Below are 11,844 nucleotides of genomic sequence, written 5' to 3' on the forward strand. Positions count from 1 at the left end.
GAGGCTCGCGAGGGCCGTGAGGCTCCCCGGCCCCCACCTCCACACCTGGGCCCTCCACTGGCGCGAGCCACAGGTGTCCCGTTCCACAGCTTCAGGGGTGAGTGGGGTGCTTGCTGCACCCGGTTGCACAGAAGTCCTTGCCTGGAGAGGGGGGGACCCTCGGCCCCCCTAGGAGGGGAGTGGCCGCGGGAGGGGGCTCCGGTCTGGGAACTTTCCTCCCTTTCCCCAAAGTCTTCCGGCCTCAGGACGAGGAAACAAAGGGCCACCTTAATGGGAGCAGCACTAGGCATGGAAATGCAAATAGCCTTCACTCCGGACACCTCGTTTTGGGGGGAAGTACCCGCAGGTGGGGCGGGGGGAGCCATTCGCTTTACCTGCGGGACAGAATGGCTGCTTCTCCCGTTTGGAATCAGGAGGGTTCGGAAACGAGTGGGGGGATAAAGGCCCCATCCCCAGAGCTCTCAGCCCAACAGAGAGGTGACTTCCCAACTTGTACTGGTGTTTACGGCGCGCTCCGAGCCAGGCTGTTAGGGATGAGGAACTAGAAGCCCAGAGAAGCTGATTATGGGACACCTACTATGTGCCAGGCACCCTTTTAGGCTGGAGATGCCAATGGCCATAAACAAGGAGGAAACTGCCCCTCTGGAACATACACACACACACCCTAAGGACCAAAGGCAGGCAAACATAAATCAGCGCATAGTATGTCAGGTGGCGATCCGTGGTTCCGAGAACACGAGAGCAGAGTAAGGACGAAAAAGAGTGGGGTCCGTGTTTCATTTGGAACATGGAGTGGTCGTTTCTCTAAGGAGGTGCAATTTGAGCACAGACCCAACAGAAGGGTGGGAGTGAACCCCGTAGAGATGGGAGGAAAGCCTTTTAGGCTGAGGGGCTTGCACGTACACGGGTCCTGAAGCCAGAAGCTTTTTGGAAAGGTCCCGGTGGGAGAGAAAGAGGAGGAATTCAAGGTTTGGGGCCTGAGCAACGAGAAGGATGGGCTCCCCACTTCCTGAGGCGGGAAGCCTACTCTGCAGGCTTGGGAGGTGGGAGTTGGGGTTGGAGCATGGCCAGGTGGAGGTGCCTGTGCCATTCCAGTGGCGAGGTCAGGTGGGAAGTTAGACACGCGAGTCTAGATTTCATGGCAGAGTCTGGCTGGAGGTATAAACAGGGGAATTGTCAGCAGGCAGGCAGCGGGACCAGACCGTGAGAGGAAGAGGGTAGACAGAAGCGCGCTTGTCTAAGAAGTCATGCGTGCTCCAGCGGTTCCAGGTCGGAGATGGAGTCATCCTCAGACACTGTTGATGCTGTTGATACAGGCGGGAAGGATCAAAAGTCCATGCCGTCATGGGGCCTACAGTGTACATAGGAACATACACAGCACACGCTGTGCCAGGTGGTGATGTGTGCTGTGGAGGAAACGAACGGTGACGGGAATGGAGTGCGCAGGTGGCATGGATGGCAGCTGTCTGCGGTGGCAGAGAAGGCCAGGGTGGGAATGTGGTTCTTTAGCCACGACCTGGAGGAGGTGAGGGAGCCATGCAGGTTCCTGAAAAGAGAGGATGAGGGAGGGAGATGAAATGAGGAACTGGCATAGGGGCTGGAAAAGAGCCCCAGTGAAGTAGAAGAACCACAGGAAGGTGGTACCTGGAAGCTGAGTGATCAGTCAGAAGACGAGGGTTAAGAGCTGACTGCTGGGTGTAGCACTGGTGACCTTGATGAGCTGTGTGGACGAGTAGGAGGAAAGAAAGCCTGATTCCAGCTCGGGGTCCAGGTTGCTACCCATGGTCACATGGGAGTTAGATACAACTCCACTTTGGACCTGGATCTTCTGAGTCCTACCCATTCCCCTATCCATTCCAAATGCCACTTCTTCCCTACAGTCCCAGGTGCTGGGGCCCCCCCATATTTGTATTTCGTCCCGTCCTCGGATGGGAACGAGCTGTACCCGTGAGGGGTCTTAGGCACTCCGCACAGCCCTGAGCTGCCTGCCTTTGCCGAGCTACCAAGAGCGCCTCACCTGGCAGTGAATGGTCCTTGTGCACAAAGGGCAGGCGCCAGGCAGCCCCATGGGGAGAGGTTACAGCTGCAGAGGCTCAGGAGCACGGTGAGAGGCTGGCTTTGATGGGATGGGTGGCCTTCTGAGGGGGCCTCAGCGGGTGGAGAAGCAGGCACGTAGCTCATTCACTGACCGAAGGCTCATTGAACATCTCCTCTCCTAGGTGCCCGGCCTGTGGGGACAATAAGATGATGAAATTTACCATCTTTGACCTCAAGAAAGTGTGACATGATGTCAGACATGGATGTAATAAGCTGCCAGGGCTGGGAGGTCAAGAAGCTTCCAGGCATGAGCATTTGAGCAGGTCCATGAAGGGAGTGTAGGGATTTGCCAGACTGACTGGGGATTCTGGGTGGATGTGCCAAGACTGAAGACTTCATTTGTTTGTTTAAAACAAACAGTTCATTCTTGTATTGTTGTTATTATTATTATTAATTGTTACCTAACTTTTGCCCATCCCTGTTGTTTTCCAATAGGAGACAAAGGCAAGGGGTATTTATGAGAAAGGGAAGGGGACGTTACGTCAGTAAACCGAGGGCATTTCTGATGGTGCAGATAACCCAAATAGTGGGCTAATTCTGAAGAATGTTGTTAATTTTCAGCTCAGTGGTCATCAGTCTGGTAGTCATCGTATCTGCTTTCTTGTTATCCTTGCAAACAGTGCTTTAGGCCCAGTCCAAAGGCTATTTTGCCCTTTTAACATCCCAAAGGTTTGAGGCATAAGACGAGCAAGGTAGTTCATTTGGGATGACAGCTCCAGCTCCATTTATTCTTGTCTTTTTTTTCTTTTTTAGGATGAAAGCTGAAGGATTTATTTTGTTTAAAATTTTTTATTGATTTCACAGAGGAAGGAAGAGGGAAAGAGAGATAGAAACATCAATGATGAGAGAGAATCATTGATCGGCTGCCTCCTGGGCGCCCCCCACTAGGGATTGAGCCCACAATCTGGTTATGTGCCCTGACCAGGAATTGAACTGTGACCTCCTGGTCCATAGGTCAGTGCTCAACGTAAAGCCACACCAGCGGGGATGCGCCTCCCGTACACCACCAAGTTTGGGGACTAGTGTCCTAACTATTGCCATCAGTGCAGTATTGCCTAATAGTGGCCATGGGCACCTTTGCTGCTAACACCGCCCCCTCCTCTCCTTCCATAGTGGCTCAGCAGGAGAAGACCCCGCCGCCCAGGCCCAGCCTCCTGGAGGCAGGCGGCAATAGCTGTGAGGAGCCCAAGCTGCAGATGACTTGGGAGCAGGAGTTCCTGGTGGGGAACAGCCCGGAAGGCAGCGGGCGGGCGCTGTGCATGGTGTGTGGGGCCGAGATCCAGTTCCCCTCGGCGGACACGGCGCGCGCACACATCCTGGAGCAGCATCCTCACACCCTGGACCTGAGCCCTTCTGAGAAGAGCAACATCCTGGAGGCCTGGAGCGAGGGGGTGGCCCTTTTGCAAGATGTCAGAGCTGAGCAGCCATCCCCACCCAACTCAGGTAGTTGGGCCTGGGGTGGGGGTGGGAGCAAAGCAGACCTGTGGGAACGCGTGTGGCGCTCACAGGGCATTTGCCCCCTTCAGACTCAGCCCAGGATGTCAGTGCAGACCCTGACTCTGCCCCAGACCCTGCCAGGATGCCAGCAGAGATTGTCGTTCTTCTGGACTCTGAGGACAACACAGTCCTCCCGAGAAGGACCCGGCCCAGGGGACTCCGCCCCCTTGAGCTTCCAGGTCAGTCATGGGGAGCCAGTGAGGCTGAGCTGGGGGGGAGGGAGGCACAGGCCTGTGTTCTGGGGGTAGAGCGGCTACGGGCAGAGAGCTGCAGCAGCGGGGTTCAGGCATATTCCCTTTTTTGCAGTTGCCCCTGCCATAGAGCCAGTAAATAAGAAGCCTCGTAGTCAGAGATGGAAGGAGCCCCCTGAGGAAGAGCCGGTCAGAAAGAAGAGAAGCAGATCCATGACCAAAAACCTGGACCCGGACCCGGACTCTGACTCAGGTGAGGGGGGAGCCCAGGTGGAGGCACATGGGGGCTCTGGCTGCGGCGCTCCAAACCGAGCCAGTGATGGTGGCAGGGCCCAGTCCAAGGGCACCTGCACGTCGCCTCAGTGGTGCTCAGGCCTCCAGGTTCTGGCCTCAGTGGGGGAAGGCTGCCCCCCTCCTGGACTCACAGTCCCACCCTCCTCCCTTGCAGACCCCTCGTCGCCTGACTCGCCCACGGAGGCCTTCACAGCGCCCCCCGAGGTCCGACACTTCACGGATGGCAGCTTCCCTCCCGGCTTCGTCCTGCAGCTCTTTTCCCACCCCCACCTAAGGGCCTTGGACGGCAAGGGCGCACCCAGGGAGGGGCGCGCGGCTGAAGGAGGCCTCCCCCCGCTGGAGAGCCCCTCTCCAGGTGAGCTCCCGAGGGAGACCAGGGGCGGGCAGGCTGCGTGGGCTCTGCCTCCTGGAGGCTGCTCCTTGATGTTTGACGCTTGGGTCCCTGGGAGGTGGGGGCTGGGGCAGGCGGATTGAAGGACGGGGCTGGCTCTGGGCCGAGCTTTCCTCACAGGCCCTTGGTGTGTCCTGGAATGGGTCGTTAGGTTGGACTAGGCCAGTCCTCCCCCAAGGTGACTCCCAAAGTTGACTGCAGCTGGAGCCTGAGAGGTGCCCCTGGGCCTGTTACCAGGGGACTAGACCAGTGGTGAGCGCTGAGCAGACACCTCTGGGGAGAGCAGCTCAGTGAGTTGCCGAATGACAGCCATGAGCGCACGTTTTTGTAGCACATCCTACTGATCTTGAGAAACTTCTATATGCAGTTCACTTGGTCCCTACAAAAGTGCCTTTTCTAGAGGAGATTCTCAGAGATGGTTCCTTCTTCCCCGCGATGCCTGTGTTAGTTTCCTATGGCTGCTGTAACAAGTTACCACAAACTCAGTGGCGTACAGCAACACAAATGTGTTACTTCTCTGTTCTGGAGGTCAGAGGTCTCACTGGGCCAAAATATCCCGGTGTCGGCAGCACTGCATTCCTTCTGGAGGCTCAGGGGGAGCCTGCATCTTGCCTTTTCAGGGTTCTAGAGGCCGCCCGCATTCCCTGCTTCGCCTCCTCTTCCATCTTCCTGGCCCGCGGTGGCCAGCAGACCCTTTCTCGGAACGCCATCTTTGGCCTGACTCTTCTGCCACCTCCTTCCCCACTTAAGGACCCTTGTGACTACACTGAGTCCACCAGATCGTCCAGATGAATCTCTAGTTTAAAATCAGCTGACGGGCACCATCAGTTCCAGCCATGTGGAGCCTAAGTCTGCAGCCTTACTTCCCCTCTGCCGTGGAACTTATCCTCACAGGTCCTGGGGACCTGTGTTCTGCCTGTACCACAGTCATGGTGTTCTGCCTATACCAGTGGTCGGCAAACCGCGGCTCGTGAGCCACATGCGGCTCTTTGGCCCCTTGAGTGTGGCTCTTCCACAAAATACCGACTTCTGCGCATGGGCCACGAAGTTTCAGTCGCACTGTACTAGTGCGCCCGCACGTGGTATTTTGTGGAAGAGCCACGCTCAAGGGGCCAAAGAGCTGCATGTGGCTCGCGAGCCGCAGTTTGCCGACCACTGGCCTATACCATAGTCATGGCACCAGCGGAGGCAGGGCTCCGATGAGAGCAGAGCACATTGCAGTGGCAGAGGCTGAGCCTGCTTCCCCTTGGTTTCGCCAGGCCAGGCACTGCCCACAGCGTCTCGGGCTCAGGAAATGGTTTTGAAGGAGTGAGTGAGTGAGTGGCGCAGGGAGTGCCTGGCCCAGCCTGTCTGAATGTGCGTTTGGAGTTAGAGCCCGAGGAAGATGGCACTCGAGAGGAGAAGCAAGCGTGCCCCTTCTCCAGCCACATCACTCACCGCGGTGACCATTCGTAATAGTTGGCTCTGTGTCCTCAGACCTCCCCAGAGCTCTGCGTGTGCAGCAGGTCGTGTGCGAGCTTCCTCCCCATCTCACGGCGGGCGTCCCTTCACGTAGATCCGGTTTTAACTGGCTCAAGTTTCAGCTTGAGTCACATTCCGGTCCTGTCTCCCCGCGACTCCTTGGACTTGAACGTTTCTGAGTCTCCTGTTGTCTTGGGTCACGGCTCTCAATGGCTGCCTCTTCCTCTGTTCAGTGGGTCTGCTTTCATTCTCAAAACAGCCTTCATTTTGAGCCCTGGGTTCCCTGTGCCCAACTCCACCTCCCTGGAGTAGTGAGTAGCTGAGCAGGGAGTCCCTGAGCCCTGGTCCCTTTGGGGTGAGTGGGGAAGACTTGAGGCTCAACAAACTGAGTGAGTGACATGAGGGGTGGAGGGGCTGCAGGTATTCCCCGCAGTGGCAGGATCTGTGGAGTTGGGACTCGGCCGGAAGCCACAGAAGACACTAAACAGCACCACAGCAAGTGTCCTGCAGCCCAGCGCCAAGCGAAGCCCCGTGGAATAGGACATGCGGGAGGCGGCCTTTGTCCCCCAGAAGCTGTGGTCGGAGGGACAGGTTGGAGGCAGCGAAGGCTCCACCCCATGCTGGTCCTGTGCAGAGTGAAGGTTCCACCAGCGCTGCAGGCTCTTCCAGGACCTCAAAGCTTGGCTGGATTTCTCAGAAACTGAGGCTTCAACCGAACGTCTCTGCTTTGAGTTGTTTTACGTATTAAAGTTTGCTGAAGATTTTATTTGAATAAAGACACTACCACTTTTAAAAGTTTACAGATCAAGGTTTTAGAAGTTGGAAAAGTTCTCTGGTCAGGTCAGCTGAGCGGATGGATACGAGTGTGAAGCAGTCAGGAAAGACTCGGGGGCTCTCCAAGGGCCTGGTAGGATGAAGGTGGGAGGGTGCCCAGGCCGAAGGGGGCCCTGAGGGCCCGGCTCCCGTTTCACTGAGGAGGACGCCAGCCTTGGGAGGTAAGGCCCCTCACCCAGGCCCCTCGCCTGGGAAGCGGCAGCCTCTGTGCACCTCACCGAGCCCACCACAGGGCTCCCTCCCCCACCCCCCAGGCCACATCCTCTGCCTTTGCTCCCCCCCGTAACTGTCACTCCTGCAAAGGCTAGCCCTTCAGACCCATTGCCAAGGCCATCTCTCCCCGCCGGACATTTCTGTTATCCATCAGTTTTCTTCTGGGTTTTGGCCAGCAGCCTACACAAAGCTATTATTTCTCCCTTCTTACCCCTCCTCCCTCCCTAGCCACTGTCCCATTTGTCCGTAAACTTTCATCCGCTTTCTGGAATTAAGCTCCTCAGGTCAGGATGCTGGCCTGTTTCACTTACTGTGGCATCCCCAGCGCCCAGCACAGAATAGGTGCTGCTTACTAGGTATTTGGTGAGAGAATGAATAAGTGCCCCAACCGTGGGTCAGGGTGTATACTCACTCCCTGGGTGACCCCGCCCAGAATCGCAGCTTTAAATACCATTCTTGTGCTCACAACTCCTGCCTTGACCCTCCAGACCTCTCCTCTCCCCTCTGTCCCAACCTCTCTTCAAATTGCCCATGTGACATCTCTACTTGGGCTAAATGTTCTCTCAAACTTGGCACATCGGAGCGGAACCCAGTCTCTTCCCCTCGCCCCAGTCAATCTAGTCTTCCTCAGTCTTTTCTCTCTGAGGAAACTGGCCCCCTCATTCTTCAGTTTGCTTGGGTCAAACCCTCATCAAACCATTGACAAATCTGTTAGCTCCACCTCCAGGTGTGTTCAGAATTCACCTTCCTGTCACCACCTCCACGGCAGCTCCCCTGTCCAAGCTGCCCCTTGCCTGGTTCCTGGGACAGCCTTCCAGCGAGTCTCTGGCTGCTTACCTCTGCCCGCTGTGGCCTGGTCTCAGAGCAGCCAGTGTCCCTGTCAAACACCCACGTCTTGCCCTGTCCCTCGCTCTCCAGATAAAGCGCGAGTCCTCGTGGTGATGTGATCCTCACCCGGGATCTTTCCTGTCCCTGCACCCTCACTGCAGGCACGGGCCTTGCTGTTCCCGCAGCAGCAGGCGCGCTCTGCAGCGGCACCTGCACTGTCTTCCTCCCACCCGGGTGCTGCTCCCCCAGCTCTCTGCCGGGCTGACCCCTCGTTTCCTGTCCATCTTTGCTCACAGGTCAGCATCCTGAGACCCTCCCTATTCCCTTCCCTGGCGGGTGTTTTCCTTTGCATCTGTCTGCGTATGTCCTATTGCATCTCTTGTTTATTCTCATTGATTGGCTCTCATCACTGGGACGTAAATTCCAAGAAAGCCACTTGCTCTGCTCCACGCGCTGCCGTTCCCCTAGCAACTGGAACGGTGGGCCAGAGCCGAGCGTGGTACCCAATAAGTCATTGTTGATAAAGGAGCGAATGAGTGGGATTCGGCCTGTCCTCAAGGAGCTTCTAGTTTATCAGGAGACAGGCCAGCTTCTGAGCACAAGCAGAATTTGCTCATTGGGCTTCCTCACACCGGGCACTGGGCTCTGGAAACGGGGTGTATGTGCGGAGACCTTCAGGAACATCCTCATAGTGGGGTGTCTGGAGGGCCCTGACCCTGCTCTCTGCTCCCATTCCTGCCCAGGTCCCCCTTCGGGCCTTCGCGGGACACTGGATCTCCAGGTGATCCGGGTGGATGGAGGAGTCCCCGGCAGTCAGCCTCCTACAAGATTGGTCCAAGCATCCCCAGGGCACCAAGGGTGTGGGAGCAGGTGACACCCCAGACCGCCGAGGTTTTGTAGGAATCAGCACCACTGGGGGCGGCGAGAGGCAGGGAGTGGTGTATAGGTTCCTGCTTTCCCGAGGACGGGGTGGAGGAGGCCGGGTCCCCTTTCGGCTTCTCGGCTTCCGCTCCGCCACCTGATGAAGAGTGCCAAGGCCGGACGGAGGCGGGGAGGGCAGCACCCACTGTTGGTCGGGGGGGCCGTGGCTGAGGCTGGTAGCGGTAGGGCACTGGGCCTGTGGAGAACCCCACCCGATCCTTTTGCTGACCCAGACCTCTCTCCCCGCCGCCGCCCACCCTGCCGCTCACCATTCTCCTTTGGCGCAGTGCCTTACACCAGGAGGAGGAGGTCACCACGGGGTTTGAGCTGAGTCCCACTACCTCGGAGGACGCTCCTCCTCCCCCTGTTCAGGCCCCTAAGCCAGGAGGCCTCCATTACCTCTTCCCACTCCGCCCCTGCAGGAGGCCCAGCAGCCCACCTGGGGCTTCATTCACTCCCACTCCTTTTCTCCTGTTTTCCGGTTGTATATAAATCTCCTTGTTGACAATAAATTATTTTTTTTTATTAAGAGAGTTCCGTCTGGGCCATCATTGCGGGGAGGGGCTAGCTAGGAGGATAGCTGGCTTCCTGGGGTGACCTTGAGGGGCAGGAGGGCTGAAAGGTTGTCCTGGCAGGAGGCGGAAGGCCCCACCCCAGAGGTAGGGACAGGACCAGGGCAGGGCTTGTTGGCCCAGAGGCCTGGGGCTGCCTTGGCCTCAGTCAGAGAAGCACCTCCCCCTTCCCCTCCCCTGCCCTGGAAATGTGCTTTACGACTCCCAGGCCACTGTCCGAGAGAGGCCAGCCCAGGGGTCCTCACCCTAAGAGGTGAGGCTTAACCTGACCTTTTTAAAGGGAAGTGGTGGTGGCCAGCCCCAAGCCAGCCTGCGGCGGGAGAGATGAGTCCCCTCCCCCGCCCCACGATGGGAAGGTGGGCACGCGGGTCCTAAATGCAGCCCTGCCTGCAGCATTTCAGCTCTGTGTGCTCAGCTGAACACTTTAGTTTAATTGAACCCGAGCCTTTGTCCTGTTTCCTGTTCCCCAGACCAGGAGGTGGCCCACCTTGGGTCTCTTCACCAGATTCCTTCCCCTCCGAAACTACCATCACAGGCCAGTGACGGGAGGACTGGTTTTTCCCGTTGGTGGTATGGCGCTCTGAAGAAGGGCCCGGGAGCTTCCCCCAGGCCCCACACAGCACTGCCCCTTTGGAGTCCAGGGGCAGGTGGGATAGAGGGGAGTCCCCCGGCTGCTCCTGATAAATACTGAGTGTTCAGGGAGAGGGCGCAGCTAGGGCCCAGGGCAGCGTTTCCCGTATGGCACCGACTCAGCCAGGTTTGAGACCATCCAGAAAGCCAATCCCTAAATCAGGGAGGATCTGATTTAGAAGGATCTGGGCCTGAGGTCGCTGTTACCTGAGCTGGTGTCACTCTTGATCCAGACCAGATGTGAGGAATCTCACTGTGATGGACTCACGGGACGTGGTCCTTTCTCCCCATCTGGCTCACTTGGAGCCCAAGGATGTATGGGGCCTGGTCCAGGGGAGGTTAGAAGACTAGTGCTGCGTGGTGGAGAGAAGTCAGCGAGCAGAGACTCTGGACCCACTGTGTGTGGTGCCAGGCGGGCCATGGGATTTCCGTGTCTGCCACCATTTGTGCAGGTTGGCAAAACTCATATCCTCCCTAGCAGGAAGGAATGAATGATGCTGAAAACCTGGCTCTGAAACAGGAATGTGAATTACTGCAGGTGATTCCTCTCCATCCTTTCAATCATGGGACTGTTTACATTTATGCCGACGTGCTTTTCAACAACGTGGCTGTGTTGCTGGACGTTCACAATTGAGAAAACGTATATACAAGCTCGTTGTAAAATCGTGAAGCTAAATGCACCTTCACCGCTGTTAACATGATTCATGGTTTGACCCACTAGACTGTGAGCTCCTTCTGGGCAGGGACTAGTTTGCAGTGACTTCGTTTTCCTAGAGCCCTGCATAGGGCCTGGCGCATAGTAGGTGCTCAATAAATGTATGTCAAGTGCCCTCTTGGCTTGTGTTTGTATGTGACATTTTTTCAACGTAAGCTGGTCCCTGGAGTGCAGTTCTCTGCATAGGGCGGCTGCCACGGTGACAGTAGCCCCACTTCCCAGCTGGCAGAGGTCTGCCCAGCCTAGGCCAGGAGGCCAGGAGCGTAGGGACTATATGAGCATGTGTGGCTGGGAGCTGCCACTGGGCGCCTCTGAGCTTCCAGGGAGAAAGAGGTAGAGCGCATGGGGCCAAGGGCATGACTCCACCTGGAATTCAGAGGGGAGTTTCTGAACATAGGTGACTGATGGCTCAGGATCCCCACCGGGACTGGAGCCTCCATCCTGGAATACCACCAAAGCCTCACAAATACCTCCCAGGGCTGGGTGATGAGAACCAACCACAACTTGGGTTGAAGGGATGGGGAGGAGGGTGCCTCTGCCCCTGGCTCCTGACACCCATGCTCCTAGTCCCCGATACTCCCTTCCGCTCTGAAGCTGGCCACCTACTGCCCCTCCCAGTTGCCCTCCTAGATCAAGAAGATTTTTTTGGCCGAAACCGGTTTGGCTCAGTGGATGGAGCGTCAGCCTGCGGACTGAGAGGTCCCGGGTTCGATTCCGGTCAAGGGCATGTACCTGGGTTGCGGGCACATCCCCGGTGGGGGATGTGCAGGAGGCAGCTGATCGATGTTTCTCTCTCATCGATGTTTCTAACTCTCTATCTCTCTCCCTTCCTCTCTGTGAAAAATCAATAAAATATATTTTTTTTAAAAAATGTGTCACTAAAAGAAAAAAAAAAAAAAAGATCTTTTTGGATGCCAGTAATAGCCTGTGGCAAAGCCAGTCTGAGACAAGGGAAGAAGCAGCACCCCTCCTTGAAGAGAAGCTAGTGTGTGAGGGTGTGGTTAGGGAGGGGGACCAGCTGGGCCCTGTGCAGCACCCCTTTTGCATCACCGGTCTGGCCCATCACTGGGCTACTGTGTAGCTCAAATGAGATGGCATTCTGGGCCCTTTGTAAACTGCAAAGCCGTACACACCAGGGGGCTGGGGGGCTGGGATAGGAGAGTATCTGATGGGGTGGCAGACCCTCTGTGTTTACCCCCC

At 56.8% G+C, this 11,844-nt stretch overlaps 1 protein-coding gene across 1 annotated transcript; it reads left to right on the forward strand.

Moving 5' to 3' along the window:
• Positions 1-2,996: 2,996 nt before the first annotated feature.
• On the forward strand, positions 2,997-10,765 carry LOC102256772 (chromosome unknown open reading frame, human C11orf84). Its single transcript, XM_005864155.2, is given in 6 exon segments — positions 2,997-3,540; positions 3,624-3,773; positions 3,901-4,038; positions 4,234-4,434; positions 8,550-8,598; positions 8,600-10,765. Coding segments are annotated over 6 exon segments (1,143 nt in total). The 5' UTR covers positions 2,997-3,164; the 3' UTR covers positions 8,829-10,765.
• Positions 10,766-11,844: the final 1,079 nt, after the last annotated feature.

This window comes from Myotis brandtii, unplaced genomic scaffold (assembly GCF_000412655.1).
Source record: "Myotis brandtii unplaced genomic scaffold, ASM41265v1 scaffold187, whole genome shotgun sequence".
In the NCBI taxonomy this organism is placed as follows: domain Eukaryota; kingdom Metazoa; phylum Chordata; class Mammalia; order Chiroptera; family Vespertilionidae; genus Myotis; species Myotis brandtii.